Genomic DNA, 27,581 nt, shown 5'->3' with positions numbered 1-27,581 from the left:
AAAAAGTCTCGCAGGATCTTCTGCATCTACCTATACAGGAAGAGGACCACTGTCTAATGTCTTATAGAAAGATGGCACCTCCAACAGTGCAGTACTCCCTCAATGTCATTCTAGGTCATTGTTGTTCAATAGGATTTTGATGCCATAAGTTTGGTGAGCAATCGGATCCACATATTCGCCATATGATACAGAATATATACAAGGGTGTGGCGAATCTTGTGACAATCTTCCAGAATTGAACTGGGATTGAGAGACAGGACTAAAGGTGAGCAATAGTGCATTGCACTATGACAGCAGCTCTGTCAAAGAATATTTTTAATGGCAGCAATTAATCACAACACAGCATTCAGCTATAGTGTAATAACTAAAATATTTCAGCATGCTTTCTCCCTTCAATTGGGACCTCTTTACCACATACCTAATGGAGCTAGGCTACAGTTATTAATGTTAAGGATCGGTTTACCTGCAGGATTTTCTACTTGCTTTTGATGTGACCATGGATTGTGTTGGAGTCCAGATCTGCATCCTCAGCTGCAAGGCCCAAACCGGCATTTGATTAAAATCGTTCACCTGATGAAAAGCATCAATTGGCCACATGTGGCGAGTGTATTGGACAACACTGATTTGGATAATGTGCTTAGTCCTGGAGTGTAGAAAACCTCTGAATCACAGCCTTTTGACTCAAAAGGAAGAATGGTACCACAAATTCAGGCTGACAACATTATTTACAATGACATTTGCATAACTGTGTACTTTCAAAAAAAAATTCTGCTTGTTTGAAAATTAATTACAACCTTCTATCTCTAGATTATGCTGATTTACGTGAGCACTGAAAATCAGTTAGAGGTTTCTAATATCACAGCAAGTAGAATTCAGTGAGAAACTGAACCATACAGAGCTGGAAGATCTAGGGTTTATTCCTCAGATTGGGTTAGTGGCTCTCAGCCAGGACAGCAATAGAACTGCTATATTTATTTGGTGTACCTTAGCAAGGCGAAAATCAACTAAGGTTTTCATTTCTGATCGTCACCAAGGGTGCCAGCTGTGTGTATGTAGACACATAGTGAGCTTCTATTAGCCTCTATTGCCCCAGTGGCCATGTAATCGGGTAACAGTTGAAGCTTTCATATGAATAATGCCCACCTGGGCATGGTATGCTACTGCTTTCTGTGAAACTGTGTCCCAGTAAAGAATAACATCTTTGGGGTGAGGAGACTGTGAAAGAAAATTTGGTCATCAATACTCTGATTTTGCTTAAAAACTAGGATTGCAATTTTAACCCAAGAATGTCAGCAGCTCCAGGGAATAGTCTGTGCTCTTGCTTCATTTTGGCAATGAAAGAGTTCATTACATGTAGTGTGATGCATAAAAGTTCTCTTAATGTAGTAATAATTTTACTAATATATCAAGTAGTTTTTTATTGCAATAAAATATGCAGCTCAATCAAATTCTGGTTTAAAAATATTTATACACTGTATTTCTAATATTCTTGAAAGAAAAATATTTTATATTTAGAATACTGTGTTATAATGTTAACAGTTAGACTTTGCATTTGATTTCTAAGTCTGCCATCTAATCACAGTGGAAAGTTATAGACAGAAAATGCTGGAAAAACTCAGCAGGCCTGGCAGCATCTGTGGAGAGCGAAATGGTTAACATTACGAGTCCGTATGACTCTTCAGAGCTAAAGGGAAGTAGAAATGTGTTAGTTTCATACTGTTTAAGAGGGGGTGCAGCAAAATAGAAGGCCAAGGGTTGGTAGGAGCGCAGTAGAGATTGAGAAAGATGTCATGGACACAAGACAAAGGTAGTGTCAATGGTAATATTAAAGACTAAAGAAGGAGCTGACAGTGGTAAGTGACATAAAGGTAAGATAGCAGAACAAGGGTCAGTGCTCTCAGACCTGGCAGTATCTGTGGAGAGAGAAACACAGTTTTGGATCTTTTGACCTTTCACCAACAGCTGATGAAAGGTCACAGAGCTGAAATGTTAACTCTGTTTCTCTCTCCAAAAATGCGACCAGACCTGTGTAGTTCCAGAATTCTGTTTTTAATTAACAATATTTGCACTAATACAGTTACTACCATTGAAAGATTAAGATGAATGTTGATTATTAACTCCAATCAATTGAAGAACATCTAATAGATTCATTGTATCACACTAGCTCAGTAGTGGTTGTATTTCACTTGTTGCTAAGATTATAGTATGGGTTTGGCAACATTACATAAGATATAAATGGAAGTTGGAAGGTTTCCTGTGTTGAAATTGTCTCTTGACATAAGCATGAAATCTTTTCAATAGGAGGTTGGGTGAAGCATAGCTCCACCTTCCTCTGGGGAGATCCACATTGAGTTTGTCGTGCGGGGCTTTCTCTGCTCATCGCTTTCTAGCTTTTGCTAATTTTGTATGCATAGATTTTCTTGGTTGCCCTGTCCTTTTCTCTACCTGGAACTTATTCTGCAAGATTAACTGTAATATTGTGCTTCTATTTTGATGTTAAACAATTTGTCCTTTCTTCATTCTCCCAATTTTACATTCAATTTTCATAACTTCCAAAGATAACCTTCTGAAACCTTCTGAGGTGCTTAATGTATGAGCTTAAATACCTTGCATTGTTATAAGTGAATCTTGCTCAGTTGCATGACTAATCAATCATTCATTGGACACTGCAATTGACAGATTTTATTTTGTTTTAAAAAAAAAGCACACTTCCAATTATTTCTATTCTCTGCTTTCTCCCCAGCATCTAAAACACTAGTAGCAAATAACACTTGGAACCAACAAGGGTCTCAAATTTCATTAAGGCTAATCAATCCAAGAACCATGATTACTCAGTTAGCCTTATACCATCAGTACTGACAAGCTCGTGATACTATGATGCTGTACTAAATAATTGCATATGCCTATATCACCATTGTGTATGTCCTGCAGGGATTAACAATTTAACTTCAGCATTGCACCATCCATGCACAATGTGTCAAAGGCCTGTCAAACCACATCTCCCACCAGCAAAAATGTGAGAACACCTTGTTTGTAAATGGAGCGCAATAAAGAAATGTACTTTGAAGAAAACAAAGTGGTTTCATTTATATAGCATATTACCATGCCCACATTTGTCCCAAGGCATGTCATGTAGAACATATTGCATTCATAGACGTGAACTTTTGTGCAATTTGTTTGGGCCACCAGTGTTTTTAATAGTGTTATCTACGTGTAAGGTCCTGCTGAAGAAAGATTGCTTTTTTAACTGCTTGTGGAGAGTTGACTCAAATGCCAAAAACGTATTTTGTGTCAAGGAGTCACGAGTATTCATGAGTTTCCTATCAGCAGCTATCTGAAATTAACTGACAAAGAAAATTCCGATGTGTGACAACTGCACATTCGTTATTTGACCATATGAATACAAATTTACACAATTCTGCAAAAAAGCAATGTGACGTGGGAAGACTGGCATTGCTGCCAAAAAAGCGAAATCATTAAGTTCTGTACATGCCAACCAGCATTCTTACATGCTGTTAACATTCCTTGATTTGCATTGTATAATGAGCAATTTATGTCACAATTAACGTGGGCACATTTTGCTTTGCTGCTCCCCTGAAATTGTCCCACAAAGCTGCAGGATTATCAGGGCATGAGCAGAATGAGACCCTGCATATGCAACTTGTGTACAGCACCCATTCAGCTGATTTTCTACATTGGTTTGTGATAAAATAGCACCAGGCGGTATCCATGTACTTCAGGTCGTCAGGGGAGATGTAATTTAGAGATTGGCTGCATAAATTGTACTTGAAAGTCAATCTGATTATCAGTGGGAAGTTTGCATCAAAGTTTGAAATAAAATAAGTGAATGAGGAAAATATTTTGGAGACATGCAAAATTAATAATTGGGAAATTGACACTTGACAACCATCAGTGGCTCACGAATATTCTAATTGAGGAAGGTGGGAATGGTATGATTTTTCGAGAACTGTTCCAGGAATCAGTGCGTCAGCTTTGAGGTGCCTTTTCCTGAGGATTATCTGTGTCCAAAATGAATATCGCTCATCTACTAGAGTGCAATTGTGATTTTTAGTCCAGTTATTACAGGTTTTTAAGGTGGCCCTTTGACCTTGGTATGGTGTACATCAAATGCTACAGTGATTTGCAGAATAATCGGAAAGGCGCAAACTGGATTTTGCTCTAATGTAAACATGAGCAGGTTGTTGTTTTGAGTTAGTAAATTGTTGCAAGGCTAGAGAGAAATCCATTTACATTTCTGTCATTGATTTTCATAATTCCTTCCTTCGAGGACCAAGTATAGCCTTTTGCTTAGAAGCTACTCACTGTGTAAGACTAAGTGTTGGACGTCATCCAATATGTTTAATCCATTTCCAAAATCCAAAGGGATTGATCAGAAACTTGCTGAGTCTGCCTGTCTGTCTTGAAAGTATAAGGAAAAGATTGTCCACTATTTCCGTCCTAGCTATTATTTTTGTCATTTGCATTGGATGGTGGTGTAACAATGGCCTCCTGGTGACTGTTCTTAGCATCAAACATGCATCAATGTTTATGGGGCATGCCCCAGATTACCCTCAAATATATTTTGCACCCTCAAAGCTCACTTTGAACTCTGGGTATACCTGCAACCAAAATTCTGCCCTATTGCACATCTGTGCAACTAATTTTTGTTTCAACATGTCACAGGTGTGGATTTTCGATTTCAGTTTTCATAGAAAAGCAAGCTGAATTGTAGAATGTAAACTCTAAAACATTGATAAAATTCAGAAATCTGTAGTAATGAAAAAAACAATTTTACTTAGTTATTTGAAAGCAGTGGCCTCCATTTTGGGTCCATGTTTAAAATTTCATTTGAGTTCTTGTTTGAGCTGCCAGTTTTTTTAAGTTGTTGCTCACCTTTTGTGAGTTTACTAGATTGGCACATAAGTACTGTGAGTCATAGTCACTGTTATGTAGGTGAATTTAGCAGCTATTTTTATTGTGCCACAAATTGTGGAGATGAATGACCAGTTAATTATCATTACTCTCTACTGAAAACCAAAGCTTTAGTAGCAGTGAGTGCAAAACTGCCTCCATGAATTCTATAATTATAATTAATAAATCAGGTTGGATGCATTTCAACGTTAATTTTGTGTTTGGAAAACTGTATCTATGCTTTAAGATCTTTGACTAGCTTTCAATATTTTGTGTTTTAACAGTCTCCAGGCTACTTGCTGTCCCAAGTATTCACTGGTATACTTTGGAACATCATCCCATGATAGGATAGCATGTTTCTAGAAATTTTAAGAGAATTTTAAACTTTTTCCTTTTTCATCTTTTTTCTGGCTGGCACAGACATGATGGGCTGAATGGCCTCTTTTCTGCTCCGTAACTTTTCTATGGCTTCTGTGACTATTCTCTCAAAGACTTGGCATGCAACAACTTGGCATGCTTTTGAAAATAGTTTGTTTTTAATTGCTGAAATGGACAGTCATGTTTTAATCCGCAAGAAAATCATTCCTCTGTCTTTTCTCCAAGTATAATGAAGTACACCATCACATCTATTGTGCCATGTGACTGTGAAAGCAAGTTTAACTCTTAAGTAATCAGCCTAACTCAGTGGTAGCTTTCTTGTCTCTGAATCAGAGGTTGTAGTTTCAAGTTCCACCTTAAAGATTTTAGCATAAACTTTAGGCTGACTGTGCAGTACTGAGGATATGCTGCTCTGTCAGAGGTGCTATCTTTAGATTGAAACAGTGCCTCCTGTAGATGTATAAGGTCCCATGACACTATTAGAAGAGCAAGGGTGTTCTCCTGGTGCCATGACAAACATGCACCCTTAAACTAACATCACAAACAGGTTATCTTTTCATTTACCAGACTAATGTTTATGAGACCTTGCTACATGCATATTGGCTGCTGTGTTTCCAGTATTACAACAGTGACAACTTCAAAATTAGATCACTGGCTAAGAAACATTTTTAGAATGTCTGGAGTTTGTGAAAATCACTGGTCGTCCCTTGCATCACTGCATCTGGCGACCCTGAAGGATCTATCCTTGGCCCCTGCCTCTTTATTTACAAGCTGCACCTTAAGTTCATAATTCAAAGATGTTGCATCACAGTGTACAGCCTCTATTTACCCATTCCAGGCTTCTATATTCTCCTGGCTGGCCTTTCCTTGCACATGCTCTGTAAGCTTCAGCTCCAAACCTCTGCTGCTCAACTCTTATCCTGCACTAAGTCAGATCGTACACCGCTCCTGTCTGTGAGATCCACATTGGTTATTACAAACCCCTGAACCATTGCCAGTGGTACCTTCAGCCATCTAGGCTCTATGCTCTGCAATTTGCTTCCAAAATCTTACCACCACCTCTAGAGAGACTCCTTAAAACCCATGTGTTTGACCAAGCTTTTAGGGATACCTCGACTCCATTTTTTTTTGCGATTATCAAGTGCCTTGAAATATTTTTGCTACGTTAAAAGTGCACTATGAATGTTAATTTTGTTGCAAAAGGAATGCTCATCCATATTCATTGACATCAGAGGGGAAGAAAGTAATTTTGAAATATATTGGGTAGATTCTTAAATTATATATGGAATTAAATATTTATACAGAATGCATGCATACTGCTCCCTTAAACTTGTGAAGCTGCAATATTTTGATCTGTAAAATATTGTTTATTTCAGTGATTAAATTTGTAGTTAACTGAGAAGGCATACACAATTCATTTCTGTTGCATACACATGAGTTGACTTGAGCCTTGGGCAGTTTCTTATCTTGCTCCCTGGTGGTTTTAGTGCTGGAACTGGTTCAACCTGGAATTCCTTACGATGCTTCACAGTAATACCACCCCTTCACTTCAGTGCTGATGTCATCAAGAGGCTGAGAGAGCCTAAGAGGGAGACACCTGGTTAGAGGCTAAAAGAGCGCTATAGGGAGGTAGAGACCTGGCAAGAGATTAAAGGAGCACAAGAGGGAGTGAGAGAGAGAGAGAGAGAGACCCAGCCAGAGGCTAAAAAAGCGCTAGAGCGAGTGAGAGGGAGAGACCCGGTGAGAGACTAAAAGAGCATGGGACGGAGGTAGAGATCCGACAAGAGGCTAAAAGAGTTGGTCTGTAGACAGATTGCGTTTGGAGAAAATTAAAATGAGTAACGTCACAGGGAAGCCAGTAGATTGGCTGGTGAGTGCTTTGCTCACTTCTCTTTTAAAACTTGAATAATTTTTTGTAATTGCAAGTTTTATTGGTATTTATTAACTGTACTAGAGGTAATAAAACTAATTGGGAATAAATAGGGCTTATTAATTATAAATTAAGAAAAATTAATTAACATAAAGGAGGCAGGGCAGGTGATGTGTTGCGACTGCAGAATGTGCGAGCTCCTGGACACCACTGTGATCCAGAGCAAACATAAGACAGAAAGAAGTAAGGGCAAGAGTAGTCCACGTGGCCCATCGAGCCTGCTTGGCCATTCAATGCAATCATGGCTGATCTTGGGCTTCAACTCCATTTTCCAAACTGCTCCCCATATCCCTTTAATTCCTTGAGAGACCAAAGCCTGTCTATCCCAACCTTAAATGTATTCAACAATGGAGCATCCACAACACTCTGGGGCAGAGAATTCCAAAGATTCACAGCCCTTTGAGTGAATAAATTTCTCCTTATCTCGTGCATCCTTGGAACACTCTTCCTTAGAGTGTGGTGGAGGCAGAGTCATTGAATATTTTTAAGGCAGAGGTGGATAGATTTTTGACTAACAAGGGAGTCAGAGTTTATTGTGGGTAGGTGGGAATGTGGAGTTGAGACTATAATTGGATCAGCCATGACCTTATTGAATGGCGGAACAGGCTTGAGCGGCTGAATGGCCTATTCCTGTTCCTAATTCATATGTTCGTATGTAAAAGGGTTAGAAAAAATTATCTAATAAACGCATAACATTGACGTTGTTAAACCAAAGGATAGTTAGTCTAAACCAATGCCTTAAAGAAGGATAATCGCCAATAATTGTATTGCTAACCTGCCATCCATGATTTGTGATGGATGTTATTGTGATCAAAATTACGAGACTCTTCTGGGTGTTCTTCAAGATAACCAAGACAATACTTGCTTAACTTCCTACACAATTCTGCCTTCCAATGTAACATTCTAATCTTAAATACTAGAGATATCAATCTTGTGCTGATTTTTCCTAATATGGGTTGGAAGAAGGAATGACATTTTTGCTAGAGGTAGAAAGCAAGTATATTTTTCCTTTTTCTCTTGTGTGAACAATTGTAGTAATAGACTTAGATTTAGACCTGTCTGCAACTTGTCAATTTTCCTTTGTGCACAGAAGGGCAGAAATAAACATACAGTACAAAACTGTGACACAGCTATTGTAGCTGGGATTAACATGAGATCCATAACTCTGCTCAAAATCAGAGTTCTTGGGTTGCAAGCAGTCTGGTTCAACCTGTGACAGTGACCAGACAGGATTTGGAATCGACAAGGGATGCAGAGTTGGGGGCGGGGGAGTACAAGGATGCTGACTTTGCAGCATATAGATGAGGAAGAGTAGGAAGCAAAACATAGATCCAAGGGGGACTCGGTAGGAAATTGGAGGAGCTAAGACCATGGTGCAGGAGACTGATCTTGTGGATTTGTGTGGAAATGGGTGTGAAACGAGAGGGAGACTGAACACCTGTGACAAAACCACCACCTCCTCCTTTGATGATGATGGACTTCCATTGAATTGGTCCATGATTATGCTTGGCAAAGTACTGCAGTGGTTTGCTGTTGCCTTCTGCAGTATGGCTGACCAGGAAACTCTCCATCTCTTACTGCCTGCCATCAGGCATATTGGAAGGATTTACAGGCTGATGATAACCTGTTTGGCCATGTTATGATGCACCTTCCATGGCCATCAAGTCCTGAAGTGGGACTTGAACCTGCAGCTTCTGGCCAGAAGTAGGGACGTCACCACTGTGCCACAAGACCTCCTGCTGACAAGCCTAAGAATTTAAATCTGTAATTAAAAACTGACTTTAATGAATGCTTGTGAAGTAGTAGTGATTTTCTTTTATAAGACTGTGCGCTTATTTTTTTACTGCATCATTGTAAAGAAACATAGGTGATTGTTCAATTCTTTACTGTTGCACTAATTAACAAAAGATACAAAATTCTGTTACTGTCTGATATATGCTTTTTGAGTTCATGAATCTAACATTTAAACCAATGTTTTAAACCTATAGACAGATGGGAGTCTAGTAAATTTAGATTCCATTGAATATGTAAATCTTACATACATCATACTAGTAAGTACCATGGATGTGCTATGTACTTAACACCAGATTAGAATAAGTAATCTTGGTGACGCAGTGGATATGGTGATTTGCCCTATGCCCAACTCAGTGTACCTTGAGATGCATAAATCGGCTTGAATTACCTGTTTTTGCAAACTCAATTTTAATGTTGGTTAAGTACAGTTTGAAAGTACATGAGCAGATAAATTTTGACGTTTGATTATAAATGGAATATGGCTTAATTCTAATTGGAAGTTAAATCAATATGATGATTCCAATTCCTGAAATATGCAATTGCTCTGATACAATTTTTAATAAAAGTTGAAGAATTAGCACCCTGATCTCCGTTAAATACAACACAATTAAAAGTAGCTCTGAAGAAGGTTCATACAGACTCGAAATGTTAACTGTTTTTCCCTCCACAGATGCTGTCAGACCTGCTGAGTTTCTCCAGCATTTTCTAGTTTTCTTACAAGTAAAAACAACCTTTTGAAGTTAAAACGAAAACAGGCTGTTTACCTTCAAATCCTTACATTCAATGACTGACACAAAACATTTTTCTCTTTTTTTTGCTGAAGAAAACATCTCTAGTATTATATGATTTTTACAGGCAATTTTTAGCTCCGTTTTAAGTAGTTGAGCATTGACGTCACTAATATACCTTGAGCGTTTAAGACCAGATATTGCAGAAAGACTATGGTGAAGATAGTGTCCTAGACCATAAAGGCCACTGGATTACATGATGCTGGTATTAACAACTAGCTTCTGAATTCTGACTTGCGAAAGATGGATAGAATGGGTTGAAAATAAGAAATGTCGTTTGTAAGATGTCGTAGGTTGGGACATTGTCCTTCCATTCTTTAGATCGCAGACGGGGATCACAGTTAATGCCTGCAGAGATTCCATTAATTGCTGTCTCATACAATTTGATTCTGACAGTCTCCTCACATCACTTGCCCTTGATTATTAAATGCAAATGTTGCACTAATATCCTCTAAGTAGTTTGGTTGTATTCTTGAAAGTTGCATCAAATAACTAGCTTCCTGTGGAGGCACCTTAGTTATGGTCACCAGAATCGCCAAGAAACTGCTTTGCTGATGTCAGTTGGCTGCCCAGGGAGGAGTAATACATCTTGACATATTTTATAATTGACACCAAATTGAGAGACTTGCAAGGCTGAAAATGTTATTGAAGTTTGTAAGAGCCGTATGCCTCTTAATTAGCATTTAGAATGAAAGCAGAAGGCAATTGATGTTTTCTGTGTTGCCATAGACTTTAGCTGAGCATTTCCTTTCTGAACTCGAAGAAGTAAAGGACTGGATGACTGGAGAAACGGGCTAAATTTAAAATTGTGAATATACATTTTTCTTTTGTATTTGCCTATAGGTAGTTGGAATAGGTGAGAATCTTCATTTACAATTTAAAAAAAAAACTCCACTCCCACAATGCACTTACTTTAAATGACCCATCATAGTAATGCTGAGGATCATTTAATTGGTGGGTGTTTATTTGGAGACATGTTTTATTACTGCCAGTATTTTAAATTTACCTTTCCTTGCATTGATGGGCTGTTGGTGGAGTCACAGCACTTGTATAAACTCTGCTATTACACAATTTATGTTATTAAATATTGTAGAGTGTACTACATTTTGAATAATCTGGTGATTCTCTTGTTTTCTGTTAGGTGCTAGTTCTCGGGAACAAGCGAGACCTACCTGATGCATTGGATGAAAAAGAACTTATTGAAAAAATGTGAGTAGCTTTTGCGCTTTGTCACATTTTCTGTTTAACCTTCAAATACAACAGCAATTACTTGTACTCATATCGTGTCTTTAACATAGAAAACACCCCACCAAAGTACTGAACACAGCTAAAATGGATGTCAGACTATAGTAACTATGTTGTGAGATGGCAGGAAGCATGGTCAACACGGTAGGTCTTAGGAAAGCTTTTAAAGTCAGAGAAGTTTAGGAGAACACTCTAGATAGTAAGCCTATTATGCCTGAAAACCATCAAATGGTGATGGGGCAGGGTGGGATGCATTGGAAGTAATAAAAGACTGATTGGTACGGGCTAGGATGTAGGAAGAGCTGCACATCTAGACTGAAATGGGGCCGTGAAGAGATTGTAGATAAGGATTTTTAATTGTGCATTAGTTAGCAGTGAGCCAGCGAAATAATGCGTGACCAGCATTTTGTGAAGTGTAGTATAAATTGCAGTGTTGTGCAATGAAGGTGAGAGGCCACTGAAGCAGGTGTGGTAACAGTCAAGTCTGAAGTTAATGAAAGTGTGGATACTGATTTCAGTGGTATTAGATAAGAGCAAAGGCACGTGATGTAGAGGTGGCAGTAAATGCAGGCCATTGAACATACACACTAAATGTTTCAATCTGAGTGAGTAATAGGGAGGGGAGAGAATAGAATCATAATGGTCCAGTTGGAAGGAGTAAAGTAGTAGCTCTGACTCCTGTACGTTTGTTATTGATCAAATAACCTGATGACTGAAGTTGTACAGTCAAGTTTGGTGGAGAGGTATATCTATTAAATTGATAGAACTAAGGACTGTGTCAGGCATGTAAATCAGGAGAAGGAGATGGTGATCATGTTGAATGTCCGATGCTGAAGATCTGATTATGTTGGAACCATGAAAGTGAATGTTGGAGGAGAACAGAGTGCTCTTTGATTTGAATGCCATAGAAAGATTAAAGTGGGTCAATGTACTACAATCTGAATCACAGAAGTTGATGACTTTGATCAGGATGGTATCGGTGGAAATTAGATTTAAAGGTTTTCTACAGAAAATTGTCTTTGAAATGAGTATGAAGCTAGATAATCTTATGCATTTATGGATCTTAGATAATATGGTTAGCGATGGGGCAGTAGTTAAGGGACTAAGGGCTTGATAGGTTCAAAGGTGGATGATTTGGGGAGGGTTGATGGTAGTTTTGATTGGGAGTGGGAAGAGTGTGATTAACTGCTTCAAACTAGGTGAAGGCAAGGGAGTCAAGTGCTGAGAATTTGGATGGGGATGATTTGAGTTTGCAGTGTAGGTATCAAGAGGGCTGTTGAGGGCAGAAACTGCAAAATGATTTGTGGCTAGGTTAGAGGCTAATGGGGAAAATTACAAAGGAGGAGATATTGGCTGAGGCAGCTGTGGGGATGGTTTGAGTCTTTGAGAAGACTTTTTTTGTACATTGATGAACAACAATAGTGGGGTTTTTGTTGGCCAAGGAGGTAATGAAGTAATTCAAGGTGGCCTTGTCAATGTTTGTATTAGAGATGCTGATGTCTCATGATGTTACAGGCAAAGAAATGGAAATAGGTCAAGGGGTTGGTTGCATAAGATGTGCGTGTGCAAAAAGAAAGGAAGGAGACTTTGGGTAAGTATTGAAGTATCAAAGTGAACAGATCTAGGGGAAGGATTACTGTGGGCTTGGGAGTCTCCTGGGATTGAAGGGGCATTGAATGCAAAATTGTCCAATTGACTGAGAGCAGTGATACATGGTGAAGTTGTATTTCAGATTGGTGGAAGTATACATTGGTGTCCCCCAGGCCACTCTCTTTTTGATGTTTATTAATGACCTATATTTGCATATACATGGAACGTGCAAAAGTAATACTGGTTCGACCCAACTGGGGTATTGTGGCCAATTCTGGGCACCAACTCAAGGCCTTGGTGAGGGAGCAAAAGAAATTTATTAGAATGGTATGTGGAGAGACTAGAGAAGCTTAGATTGCTCTCTTAGAGGTAGTTAAGAATATTAAGGAGAGTTTTAATAGACGTGTTCAAAATTATAAGTGTTTTGATAAAGAAAATAAGGATATACTAGCAGAAAGGTTGGTAACCAGAGGACACAGATTTAAGATAATTGGCATAAAAACTTTTTAAAGTTATAAATGAAAGCACAGTTAAAAAATTTTAATGAATCTTGTCCGATGTCCATTTTAAAAGCATTTTCAAATTGCAACAGGCATTTGGAAAACTAAACACAATGAACTTTTTTTTAAGGAAATATGGTCATATAAGCCATTTTGACCAAACCTATAATTTGTATAATCACTGATAGTGACCATACAAACATTTTTATCCTATTCCTTGTGCAAGGATTATTCTGATCAGTTAACTTCCTCAATCTCGGTGATGAACTTTCTCATTGAAGCTGTTTCGTTCTTTGTTAGTTATAAACTGTTTAATTACATGGTATTTTTGTAAATAAAAAAGCATTTAACAATTTGCTTTTTGGCAGTTTTCTGTACTTCTGTGGGAATATTATGAAATGCACAACTCCAAAATGCTAGGTTTTTGAAATTTTCGTTTTCTAGGCCAGCAAGCTGTTCAAGTAGTTCTGCCATCAGAGATGTATTGTAGCAGAGGCAGACCATTACGGGTTAGGCGCCTCCTGGTGGTATCTCAAACTTAATACTCAATTCAGAATTTAGTGAACTGACTTGTCTTGATTTAAGAGCATATGGCTCAAACAGTTTGAGAGTGTATTCTGATATTTGGGTTTGATATATTTTGCAAAGCTGTGCATTGAATTTTAAGTAAAGTTTTAAAAGTTAAAAAAAAAAGTGTGTAAAATTAGCAATGAAAGTATTTACACAAAAACATTCCATTTTGTTAGGTGCCACTTGTTGCAAATAAGCATTACCCCTCAATTTAAAAAAGATGTCAACAGTGCCCATGAAAACAACGAGCTGTTCATAGACTTAGGGCACTTGTGTAGTGAACAATTCCAGATTTCTAAGTTTGTGATATTGTCCTTTTTCTCTGGTATTTGCAATTATTTGAATAGTATTTCTCTAAAGTGATCATTTGTAAAAGTGTAGTTCTTTATACCTTGTAGTGGTTGACAAACATCTTTACCGGAAAGCCATACCATTCCTGGTTTCTCCTTTGGCTTAGCATCTGTTTTTCTCAGACTTTGAGACATTTTCCTATGTTAAAGCTGCTAATAAAAACACTGTTGCGCTGATCAATAGTCAGGTAGATATTCCTAATTTAGTATCATCATTGCTCACCCTTCAGTAGTTTGCACTCCTAACATTGCCTGACTTTGCCATGCCTCAGCTCACCTGCTGAAACTCTCATCCATGCCTCTGTTACCTTTAGAGCTGACTATGCCAACCCACTCCTGGCTAGCCTCCCCCTTCCACCATCTATTAGCTTGAGCTCATCCAAAATTCTGTTGTCTCTGTGCTGGCTTGCTGTGTGCTTCTTGTGCACCCACCCCTGTGCTCAGTGACCTGATATTGGCTTCCAGTTGAGCAAAGCCTTGATTTTAAAATTCTCGTTCATGTTTTCAAATCTCCACGTGCCCCCCCTCCCACCCCCAACCATGGCCCCAGTCCTACAACCCTCAGATATCTGCGCTCCTCCAATTCTGGAGTCTCACGCATCCCTGACTTTTAATCCCTGCAGTATTGATGGCTGTGCTTTCAGTTGTCAAAGTTGTAAGCTTTGGAATTCCCGTCCTAAATCACTATGCATCTCTGCCTCTCTTTCCTCCTTTAAGACATGCCCTAAAACCTACCTTTTGATCAAGCTTTTGGCCATCTGCCCTAATATCTCCTTGTATGGTTCAGTGTCAAATGCTGTTTGATAATGCTCCTGTGAAGCACCTTGGAACATTTCACTCTGTTAAAGGGGCTTATGTAGATGCTAATTGTTGTTGCAATGCATGTCTGAAACTTGTCGTCATTTTTATTTTCTGTGATAGCTAATTTGTGACATTATTTTAAATTTATCTATTCGCCTTACTACAACTCAACTAATGCGCATTAATTAATGCTGCTGGGCTGAGGTTTTCTCTTCATCCTGAAGTGACTCTCAACCAAAACAAATTCCTATCCATCCCATCCATCCCCCTTCTAAGAACTGATTACTTTAATGAGAATTCTTAAAATGCATCTTGTGGAGTCATGCATATACAATGAGCTTTGGAATTGAAAACATTTACAAATACGAAACAGAATATGCCCCATGGTGGATAGAGCAAAAATAATTGTACTGCTGTTTTGAACTTTTAGCTTCATTTATTATTTAATTTCATAACGCAGTAAAGAAAACCAAGATCAGATCTTTTTACACAAAATAAAAATGTTAACTTTTGCATATCTAGCTATATAGGAACCTTTTAAAGAAACCTTGTTTTCATCCACATTTTTACTAAAGGATTGTTTAACTATTATAAAAGCAAAGTTATTTACCTATTAAAATGCAGTAAGATTGGAAATTTTCTGAAATTTTCATGCATTTCACATGTGTGCTATTAGTATATAGCCATTCATGTTGAATTTTTCATGTGCATATTTTTTTCCTTTATTCATTCACGGGATGTGGGCGTTGCTGGCTAGGCCAGAATTTATTTTCCATCCCTAATTGTCCTCGAGAAGGTTTTGACCCAGTGACAGTGAAGGATCAGCAGTATATTTCCAAGTCAGAATGGCGAGTGGCTTGGAGGGGAACTTCCAGGTGTTCCCATGTGTTGACTGCCATTGTCCTTCTAGATGGTAGTGGTCGTGGGTTTGGAAGGTGCTGCATAAGGAGCCTTTTAGATCTGCTACAGTGCATCTTGTAGATGGTACACACTGCTGCCACTGTGCGTCGGTGTTGGAGTGAATGAATGTTTGTGGATGGGGTGCCAATCAAGTGGGCTGCCTTGTCCTGGATGATGTCAAGCTTCTTGAGTATTGTTGGAGCTGCACTTGCCCAGGCAAGTGGAGAGTATTCCATCACACTCCTGACTTGTGCCTTGTAGATGGTGGAAAGGCTTTGGGGAGTCAGGAGGTGAGTTACTGATTATTGATAGTTGCATTATTAGTACATAGATTTTTTAAAAATATTAAATTTACTCTTTATTTCATTGTACTAGGAACCTGTCTGCTATCCAAGACCGAGAAATCTGTTGCTACTCCATCTCCTGTAAGGAAAAGGATAACATAGGTAAGGGCTTGTGGGCAAATTAAAGAAAATGGACAGTCTTGCATCAGGGAACTGAAAATAGATACGTCAATTGAAAATAAAGCATTCGATTGAGTCCTTTGATCAGCCTGGCTATTCTCCATTCAGTGTTGCAAGGCAGCTGGAGTCCAGTTTTGCTCTTCGGTCAGGCCATGGCTGCATTTTGTTGGAGGATTTTTTTTTCCCCTCTGCTTTCATATACCAACAGTTTTGGGCCTATACACTCGGCACAAATTTGGAAAAGAGAGAGGGCCTGGTAAAATGGAATGAAAGGTGAGATAGACAGTACGAAGGGACAGTTATTTTGTTGCACACTATAAAAACCCACAAAAGCTAATCGTAAAGTGTATAAAAAGAAAATTGGTTCTCGGAAGCCATTTGATTGGGTCAGGATCCTGTTCTGTCTAATCATCCACCAGTTTTGTTACAGTTCCTGTAAGTAAATGGATCTGAAGTTGTGCCCTTTTAAATAATCTGCCATAGTTGCATGACCCTTAGAGGTAACAATTACCCTATTTGCAGTATTAAATTAAATGTACTTTTGTGCTATCCTGTGTGCACATTTCAGTTATTTCATATTAAGTGGAAGGTTGAAGCATAAAGTAACTCAAAATATTATCATTACAATTCTCAGAAGTACAATAAGCAGCTTGTAACGCATTGCAACATAGGAGCAGGAGTAGGCCATTCAGCCCATCGAGTCTGCTTTACCATTCAATATGACCATGACTTTTCCTACACTATCCCCATATGCCTTTGTCATTGGTATTTAGAAATCTGCCAATCTTTGCTTTAAACATGCTCAGTAACTGAGCCCCACATCCCTTTGGGGTAAAAATTTTTAAAGACCCACAACCCTCTGAATAAAAGAAATTCTCCTCGTCTTAGTCCTAAGTGGCTTCCCCCTTATTTTGAAATTGTGCCCCCTGGTTCTAGACTCTTCAACCAGGGGAAACACCAGCACCTACCCTACCTATTCCTTTAACTATTTTGTAGGTTTCAATGAGACCACCTCCCATTCTTCGAAACTCTAGAGAATACAGGCCCAGTTTCCCCAGTCTCTCTTCATAGAACATACCTGCAATCCCAGGAACAAGTCTAGTGAATTTTTGTTGCACCCCCTCTAAGGCAGTAATATCCTTGCTATGGTAACTCTTTCGAGTTATCAACAGATCGCATGTAACTCTTTCGAGTACATTCACAGTTCTTGGTTTCCGGGAGTGGGACATGAACCCACAACCTTAGGGGACCAAAATTACGCACAGTACACCAAGTGTGGCCTAACTAAGCTTCTAATTGAAGCATGACTTCGCTACTCTTGTACTCAAATCCTCTTGTGATAAAGGCTAACATACCATTAGCCTCCCTGATTGCTTGATGCACCCGCATGTTAGCTTTCAGTGACTTATTGACGAGGTCCCTTTGTACACCTACGCTTTCTAATCTCTACCATTTAAGGAACACTCTGCATATCTGTTCCTCCTGCCAAAGTGGATAACCTCACATTTTTCCACATTATATTCCATCTGCCATGTTCTTGCCCACTCACCAAATCTGTCCAAATCCCCTTGAAGCTTCTTTGCATCTTCCTCACAACACACATTCCCATTTAGCTTTGTCATCCATGAACTTGGAAATGTTACATTTGCTCCCCACATCCAAATCATTGATATATATGTTGTGAACGCACTTAGTCTCAGCCTGTCAACACGAGAGTGACCCGTTTATTCCTACTGTTTTCTGCCTGTTAACCAATCCTTAATCCATGCCAGTATATTACCTCCTGTCCCATGTGCTTTAATTTTGCTGACCGACCTCCTGTGGGGCATTTTATCAAAAGCCTTCTGAAAATCCAAGCATACTATGTCCACTGACTCTTTTTTTCAATTCTGTTAGTAACATCCTCAAAAAACTCCAAAAGATTCGTCAAACGTGATTTCCCATTCATAAATACATGTTGGCTATGCCCAATCAGATCATAATTATCCAAGTGTCCATTTACCGCACCCTTTAGAATAGTTTCTAGCATTTTCCTACTACTGATGTAAGGCTAACAGGTTTGTAGTTTCCTGCTTTTTCTCTTTCTCCCCCCCACCCCCCTTAAAAAAGTGGGGTGACATTTGTTACCTTCCAACCTGCAGGAACCATTCCAGAATCTATAGAATTTTGGAAGATGATCACTAATGCATCCACTATCTCCATAGCTACTTCTTTCAACACTCTGGGATGTAGAATATAAGGTCCTGGGGCCTTATCAATCTTCAGTCCCATTAATTTCTCCAAAACATCCTTCATACTAATACTAATTTCGTTCAATTCCTCATTCTCCCTAGTTCCTTGGACCTCCAGTTCTGGGAGATTTCTTGTATCTTCCTCAGTGACGACAGACACAAAGTAATCATTTAGCTTCTCTGCCATTTCTCTATTCCCCATTATAAATTCTCCTGAGTCTGCCTGTATTAACCCACATTTGTCGTAGCCAGACGCCTCCTTTTAACATACCTATAGAAGCTTTTACAGTCTATTTATGTTTTTTGCTAGTTTATGTTCATATCCTATTCTCCCTTTCTCCATCAATTTCTTGGTCCTCCTATGCTACATTCTAAAATGCTCCTAATCCTCAGGTTCACTACTATTTCTGGCAACTTTATAGGCCTTTTCTTTTAATCTTATGCAATCCTTAACTTTATTAGCTAATGTTGGCTGACTTTTTTCTTTTTGGTTTGATGGAATGTATAGTTACTGCAAACTATGTAATAATTCTTTAAAGACTGTCCATTGCTGTCATACTGTCATACCTTTTAATGTATTTTCCCAATCTACCTCTGCCAATTTGCCCCTCCATATCTCTATAATTTCCTTTGTTCAAATTTAACACCTGGCTTCAGATTGAACTACCTCACTTTCAAACATAATGTAAAATTCTATTATATTATGGTCACTCATCCCTAAGGTTCTTTTACAACTAGATTATTTATTAGCCCTTTCTCGTTACATAATACTAGATCTATAGATCTTCTCTAGTCAACATACTGCTTCCTCAACATACTGCTCTAGAAAACCATCCCTCACACACTCCAGAAACTTGTCCTCCACAGCATTAGTGCTCATTAGATTTACCCGGTCTACATGCAGAATCAAGCCACCCATGATTACTGTATTGCCCATGCTACATGCTTCTTTAATCTCCTGATTAATAGCATGCCCCACACTACTACAACTGTTTGGTGGCCTATAAACAACTCCTACTAATGTTTGCTGTCCCTTGCTGTTTCTTTGCTCCACCCAAATAGATTCCACATTTTGTTCTTCTGACCTGAGATCCTCCCTTGCTAATGTACTGATCCCACCCTGTATTATCAGCGCAACACCATCTCCTTTTCCTTTTTGCCTGTCCTTCCTAAATGTTGAATATCCTTGAATATTCAGTTCCCAATCTTGGACATCCTGTAGCCACGTTTTCATAATGGAAATTAGATCATACCCATCCACCTCTATTTGTGCCTTTAAATCATCTACCTTGTTGCGAATGTTGCATACATTCAGGTAGAGTGCCCTTAACTTTGTCTTTTTGACAAAGGGTAAGGGCCTTTGGGCAATTGGGGATGGGCAATAAATGCTGGCCTAGCCAGCGACACCCACATCCCATGAACGCATATATATATTTTAAAAAGTTATTCCACACTCTAAGCCTAGTTGATGCTCACCTTTATTTTGCCTGCCTTCTAATTTTGCTTACTACTTTTCTACTTCCTGTAACCAGCTTTATTTCCTTCCAATTTGAGCTACCCCTCAGGTTCCCATCCCCCTGACAAGCTAGTTTAAACCCTCCCCAACAGCACAAGCAAATTTCCCTGCGAGGACATTAGTCCCGGTCCTGTTAAGGCACATCATTTTCAAGAAATGTCTTTGGATAGTGAAGCCTCTACTTTTGCTCATCTTTGACTTCTTTCCAAATTTTGGTGCCTATTGGTTGAAATCGAATCAAAATGCAAGTCCCACATTGGAGTCCTCCTGGAAAATCACTGTCTTAAAATAATCGCCTATTTTTATATAATATATAGTGTCTTTAATGTAGAAAACATTGAGATGCTTTAAACAGGTTTAAGCCTATACCAAGCAGTAGTGGAAAGTAAGAGGTAACTAATGGAATGTAAAACTGAAGGAGGTTGTAGAAGGTGAATCTGTTTGAGTGAAAGCACTGAAGAGCGGTCCTGGGAAGGTTGACTATAGAGGAGATGCAGTGGAACAGGAAGATGAGGTCAACCCTATTGAAAAGCCGAGGTCATGGAGGAATAGTTTACAACAAAGAATGTCATTGGTATCTTTGACCAGTCTTGCTGCAATTAGTAGGATGAAAATGAATGAAGGGATTTGAATGCTGAAGTAGGGGACTGATGAATGTATATCTGAAGTGATAACTGGCTTAAAGATCTTAGAGGTTGCACAGGTCAAAGGTGGGTTATTCGAGGCAAGGTTGATAGTTTTTGAAGGAAAGAAGCAAAGGCTGAAAATTGGTCAGAGGTTGGAGCTTAAGTGGTTGGGGGATTGGGAAGTGGATGAGCCTGGAGAGTATGAGGGGAAGAAAAGCAACTTCAATTTTTGGCAGTGTGTTGTTCAAGCCTTCTATTCTCGGGTGCCTTGAATATCTTCTTTTCTGCATCAGAAAATAATAATGTTTGTCTTTAGATTCTTGTAGGTACATTCCTGGGTAGACAATGTGCTTTATTCAATCCTGTAGTATTAGAGTATCGTAATGTTTGCTTGCTCAAAGCTTCACTTGGTTTACATATTATGCAATCCCTTAGTGTGATGGAATCCATGGTTTCAAAGCTTGTATTTTTTGAGATGTACCCTAACTGAAAAGGGAAACTGAACTTTTGTTTTCTAAAGGAAATCAAGGCTGAAACTGAGATTGGAAACCAAAACTCCCAAGGAGACACAGTTGTCGAACCATAACAAAGGTCATAGAACCATCCAAGCTCAGTAGCAAAAATAAAAAAGTCCAGTGGTGCAGCACAGGCAGACTGAAGAAGAAAGAGGCTAGTTCCAGAAGTTGGGAATAAGTAAAGACATGGTTGGTGCAGCTGTTTCTTTTACTTGAAGATAACATTGGATCTACACCATCCAGACAGTTGAGGAGGTCCTGTGGCCATGTGCCATTTTAAGTTAAGACCATGCCCATGGAACTTGGTTTGTTGTGCACTGCTGTCAGATGAGGACCAGGCTGGCTCCTAGGAGAGGAGCTCAAATTCTTCATGATGAAGGCAGAGTTTTGAAGGACTTTGTGCCTGAGATTGTTGACCTCTGTGCTGTGTGGACTGCTGAGCCAATTCCTAAGATCTGTCTTAGTTGTACCATAATTTGCCAGTTAATTCATGTTTAACTCCTGTTGATTCTGGGTTTGAAAATATAGGTGATTACCCTAAGATAGTATTTAGTGTTTACTTTGACTTTTGCATGATAAAACTTCTCCTGTTTTAAAGAGTGGAATATTGTGGCTTCATTCTTTCAGTAAATAACTGGGATTTCAGATTTCTTCGCTTTTTAAAAAAAGTTACTGGCTTCGACTGAGATAATAGTTTGTTTGCAACTGATGCAAGACATTTTGCTCTCACCAGTGTAATGCTCTAAAACTAGCAAAGTTTGCACATTTATAACAAATTCCACTGCTGGAATTAATTTGTGATTTGAATCATGGAAGCACCAATCTAATTTGTTTCATCAATTTGGAGTTTTAGTTTAAGCATAAACAATTGTACTATTTGTAGTCTTGTAGAGGGCTGATGTCCAGCAGCATCTTTCTGATAAAGAGTGGATGCTGGTAATCAGAGAGCCTGATATTCATATACTGTCTTTTCTCCAAAGTTCTCAGTGATTTATTGGCAATAAGTTATGAAATGCAGCCCCTGTTAACAGGTATATACTGCACCCATTTTATTCAAGATCCTGCAAACAGCAATGAGGTGAATGACTGACTGACTGAATAAATTAACGTTTGACAGAAGAATATTAGCTAAAACAAAAGTCCCCGCCCCCCCTTCAAATAATGCCAATTCTTTAACGTTCACTTAAATCAACAGAGCAACCAATTGGGGCCTAGTTTTAGTATTTAATTCAAAGCATGCGCCTTTGATAATGCAACCATTGCCTCGACATAGCACTGTGATGTCAATCTAGAATATGTGCTTTAATGCTGGAACCAGGATTAATCTTGCAACTTTGACTTGGGCAAGAGTGCAATCAACAAAGTTAATTTGACATGAGTCAATATACTATTGTTTACCCAGTCCATTTCTCAATATGGGTTTTCCTTTAGTCTGTTGAGAAAGAGATCAGATTTCTGTGTCCCTGGCATGTAGGGTTACGATATTCCACCATCAAGCAAAAATAAGATTTGTCAAAGACCTGAAGTCTTGATGATAAAAGAAGCTTCAGCTCTCTTGCAGATTGCCACACTTCTGGCAGTACTTCCAGTTATTTTCACTAGTTACTTTCCTAGGGTAGGCCAGATGAGATCTTCAAGCCCAGGAACATGTAAACTGAGTGTTTGCTACCTTAACGGTACGTTGGCGACACCATTGTTAGTTTTTCATGGCCATTATTGTTATGGTCATTGCTAAAAGTAATGAACCGTTTGTCTTCCCATTGTCTAATCTATTGATCTTTCTTTATCGTGATTTTGCACCACTTATCTTTCAGATGAGGAATTAACTGCTGTTTAGAGGATGGCCTAGTCAGCAGTGAGATACAGGTCATTGATGGATGTGAGAAGCACAATTAGGATCATGTCTCTCTGAGATTACGTGGACCCTTGCAGCGACAGCATTGGGGTCATGATGCTGATTTGCATCAAATGATTGTATGGGACAGGCTTGATTGACCACCTTTTGATTTTCCCTGTTCGTCAGTGTCCATCCAGTGGTCTTGAAAGGAAGTGGGAAATAGTGCCAAAAGGGAGAAGGTTATTTTCAAAGTCAGCAAGTCAAGTACAGCTTCAGCGTTTACAATGATCAATTACAAGTCCTATATAAGTCCCTTTCACTACATAAAACTTACTCAAAACATTTTGTGGGTATTGCAGTATTTCAATTTTGTTTTAAAAATCCTGCTTGAAACCTGTCTATTTGGCTTTTCATTTCTGCAGTTGTATGGTGAACTAAAAAAATAGAACTTCTATGACACTCCTTTACTGCATTATGTGGGATACCCCTACAAAGTAGGCAATCCAGTATTCCGTGGTTTTGGCCCAATTAAATTTTTATTTTTCTTGGAAATTCAGGCTGGTGTCTTTGAAGATAAAATGTTTTTTTTTAATATGTTGTCTTCGTTTTACTATTACTGTTTTTCTACTCCTGAAGTAGATAAGCTGCAAACTTCAAACTTGTGGTTGTTTCTTCATTTGCATTTAGTAGCTGATGTGGTATACAATAAAGGCAGATTCCACTGTAATATGCCAAACTCCTCAAGGTGGGATGCATTAAGCAGTAAATATATTGAGGGCCTGAGGAAACCAAAACTAATGAATGCCAAATTCTGAATCATCAACTGCATTTTGATCCTGTGATGGAACTCTAGTAGCAATGTTGTATTCACTAATAAAGTATGGTAGCATAGTTATTGTCACTCTAATAGTAATCAGAGCCCTGGACGAATGATCCGGAAGCATGAATTTAAATTCTATCGTGGCTGCTGGGGGAATTTGAGTTCAATTAATTAAGTACATCTGGAATAAAAGAAGCTAGTAATCTTAATGATGACCATGAAACTAGTGGATTATTGTAAAAACCCAGCTGGTTCACTAAGCGAAAGAAATCTGCCACCCTTAATCATTCTTGGCTATGTATGGCTCCAGATACTGGAATGTGGTTGATTTTTAACTGTCCTTTGAAATGGCCAAAAAAACCAATAGAGATGGGCAATAAATGCAAGTGATGCTCAAATCCCCTGAATGCATAATTTTTAAAAAAAGTCAAGTTCTTTCCAGATCTTGTCATTTCAGTTATGTATGTTATTGCACTAGGAATAAATTAGATTCTTTGATCCTATGCAACCTATTATATATATATATATATATATATATAAAAAATTAAAAAGTGGCAGTGAAATGCTTTTTAAAAATCAGTAGATAGTTTATAAATATATTTGGTTTTATTTGTACTGTTAAGTATGTATATGCACTGATCAATGGATTGAATCCTGGTTAATATATTAGACTTCAACCCAAAATACATTGGCAGGTCTGTTGGAAGAGGCTACCAAATTTGAACAGTGGGTACTGAAGAAATTTGTAGTTCATAAATAAACTTTAAGTGCAGAAAGCAATTCATGTTTGGGATTTGCTTCTTGTGTTTTTAAAATTGCACTTGGCTTTCAGTGACGTTTTGTATTACAAATCACTTATTATAGACCTTTATGCCACTTGCACTTCTAATTCTTTTTCTACAAATTAATTTCAGATATAACACTACAGTGGCTCATTCAACACTCAAAGACCAAACGCAGCTGAAAGCAAGGATGTTGATTTCTTACTCGCCCAGGACCTGCCATAGTTAATCCCGACCTCCTTCCCTGGAAAGAAAGTTTAGAAAGCTGTCCAACAACAGAGGTCAAATTAAAGTTTTTATCATGAGAGAGTGTACAATATTATTTTGCACTTTTTTTATGTTTTTATATAATTAAGCTGAGTTACTAAATCTGATCTTGTGAAACTTACCCACTGTCAGTTTGAAAGGGGTTTTGTTATTGAATAAATGGGATGTTTTTATTTTTAATATGCATGCTTATGAAGCCCCATTGCAGGATGGAACTCCTATCAGAATGCCACAGTTGTTGCCATTGAGGAAGCACATTTACATTCCATTGCATCAGCTGAGCACGCTCAGGGGATTCATGCAGTGGCCCAATTGTTACGCTGAGCAAATATACATTTGTTTCATTGCTCCACCTAACAAGGCTAGTCTTGTTATTTGCACCTCAAAAATAATTGTGGGTAGTCTGGAGCTACTTGGCACAGTGACTAACATATTTTTATATATATATATGTATATATATATATATATATATATATATAGAAAAAGTCAATGCAGGTCATCTACAGAGAAGCCATATCTCTTGTACCTTTAATTGTGGGACGTTTTAGATGTCAATATAAAAGACTCCAGTCGATGAATGCCTGTTAATGGTAAATGATGGAGAGAGAAGATACGTGGTCATTATATAATCTGCCATATACAGTAAGGTGATGAATGTTTTACTGATTCATTACAAGAAAACTTTCAACACCCCTCCAATTATTTGGGGATTCGCATTAGCAAATGCCAGATATCTGGCTTTGAATTTGCACTCAACAAACATCTGAAGTTGGTAAGTGATTGTCATTTACAAGACTTGCAACCCTAATTGGGGAAAACATTAGAGGGAATAAATATAGCCTTGAGTTCATGTATGTATGTATGTTTAATTTTACCCTTCAAGTGTGGATATTTTGTTACTGAAAGCCTGTTATTCAGTTTGTCATTTCTAACAATGGCAAATGGTGGACTACAGAGGGACTCCATATATAAAGTTTCAGTTTGGTATCTCTCTCTGTTATTTGACATGTAAAATGTGCATTGTGACCTTGTAAAAGTTAGCACTATCACTAGTCCAGTGAAGTGGCTTGAACTAGTTTTCACTGATCCTTGCCACATACAATAAATTGTGTTCATGCTTAATAGCTGATTTGAAGATTTTTTTTTGATATGCATGTAATTTTTTTAAAGCATCATTAAAGCATAGAAATCTACTCAGGATGGGGAAATGAGACAAGCTCCTATTATCCACTTTTTAATTTTTCTTGCTTTTTTGCCTGCATGCTTCCCTAAGTGTTTAAACTGCTGCTATATTAATAGCACATCCCTATAGTTGCACATTGAAGTATCTTTACTTTTGACAGATAATATGACAGGTGACAAGCTTGTTTTTTTTGTTGTGACTTGCCTTTTTTAAATAAGTTTACAATCTGTTTTCAATTGCAGTTTTGTACATACAGATTTAAACCAAATCGTTGAAATTTTTAAAACATACAGATTTGTGATAAATATTGTACTAGATAGTAATTTGCTTACATACAGGTACTTGGCTGTAAAAGCTAATGGTTAGCAGTGTTTGCTATTGTATAAGGAGAATGACGGACTAATAGCTTGTAGTGTGTTTTTCTTGAACTGTAACTGGTTTTAAGTGAATCCTTTATTCTGCAGTTTTAAGAAGCCAATAAATAATTGAAGTTGATGCATACCGTGTCATATATAATAGCTTGTTGACTTGTACAATCGACTTGTCAAATAATTGTCCTGTGGGTGATTGATGTACTGTTGCTCTTGTCATATGATGAAGCTAATGCTGTAATAAATACATCCACACACAAGTTGTGCCTTTTCTTGTACTTTCTCACACACAGCATTGTTTTTACTTCCCTTGCATTGTGCACAACATTTTTAGATGCATAGTTTTATTCTTAACAGAAATTAGTCTAAATTTAAACACTTCAGATGCATTGATAAGGTTGGCCTTGGCTCGGACTTGGTTGAAAATTTAGGATCATGTACTTTTGCTGATCGGGTTAAAGGTTGTGCAAGCACTTCACGTGGTCTGATTTGATGCGATTAAATGTATTTTTACTTTTATTAGCTTCTATTATTCCATATTTGCTGCATCTCCAAAGGTCTATATCAGTAACTAGTTCATACTACCTGTCTGTCACCAGCTGCGTATATCCCCAGCAGCATAGGAAAGCTGCTTAAACATTCAAATTATGTTTCTTTCAAATTTGAGAAATTGAAGTGAAAGGCTGAGGCCATAGCAAAGAACATTTGAAGAGCAACTTGGATTTATATGGCATCTGTAGCATAGAAAAATGTTGCAAGTCATTATGCTGTTGCCCAAGCACAATTGTGGACATTGAGCTAAAAGAAGAGATACGAGGAGGGATTACCATTCACGTGATCCAAAAAGTGGGTTTCAACAGGAACCTTAAAGGTGGGATGGAGATAGAGAAACAGCAGAACTTGGGTGTGGCTCTTAGTGACTGAAGTAGGGTTGCCAGCCCTCCAGGATTGGCCTGGAGTCTCCAGGAATTGAAAATCAATCCCCAGGGCACTGCTGTGTACAACCCTAGAGAAAAATTATCGGGAATTTAAAAAAATGCTCTTAGTCGTTTTCTTTGAACATTTCTCTTTACCAGGTGGAAATATATTGAAAATGGGAAAAAGGGCTGTTTAACTGACAGTCAAGCATCATCCAATTAGGTAATGAGTTGTTTTGCTTTCCCATTGGTGTAGGAAGGCAATGCATCACAAGGATGGATATGTTGGCAACTA

General features: G+C 38.3%; 1 protein-coding gene across 2 annotated transcripts in view; it reads left to right on the top strand.

The window, feature by feature from the left end:
- The window catches only part of LOC144683549 (ADP-ribosylation factor-like protein 8A), a 48,514-nt gene extending 21,885 nt beyond the window's left edge, over positions 1-26,629 (top strand). For both annotated transcript variants that reach the window (XM_078546669.1, XM_078546670.1), the window contains exons 5-7: positions 10,943-11,010; positions 16,133-16,203; positions 24,681-26,629. In XM_078546669.1, coding sequence (XP_078402795.1) covers positions 10,943-11,010; positions 16,133-16,203; positions 24,681-24,730 — 189 coding nt within the window. In that variant the 3' untranslated portion in view covers positions 24,731-26,629. The remainder of the gene's footprint in view (positions 1-10,942; positions 11,011-16,132; positions 16,204-24,680) is intronic.
- The last annotated feature ends 952 nt before the right edge of the window (positions 26,630-27,581 follow it).

Source organism: Cetorhinus maximus, chromosome 8, assembly GCF_964194155.1.
Source record: "Cetorhinus maximus chromosome 8, sCetMax3.hap1.1, whole genome shotgun sequence".
Lineage (NCBI taxonomy): Eukaryota > Metazoa > Chordata > Chondrichthyes > Lamniformes > Cetorhinidae > Cetorhinus > Cetorhinus maximus.
This window is presented reverse-complemented; position numbering and strand designations above follow the sequence as displayed.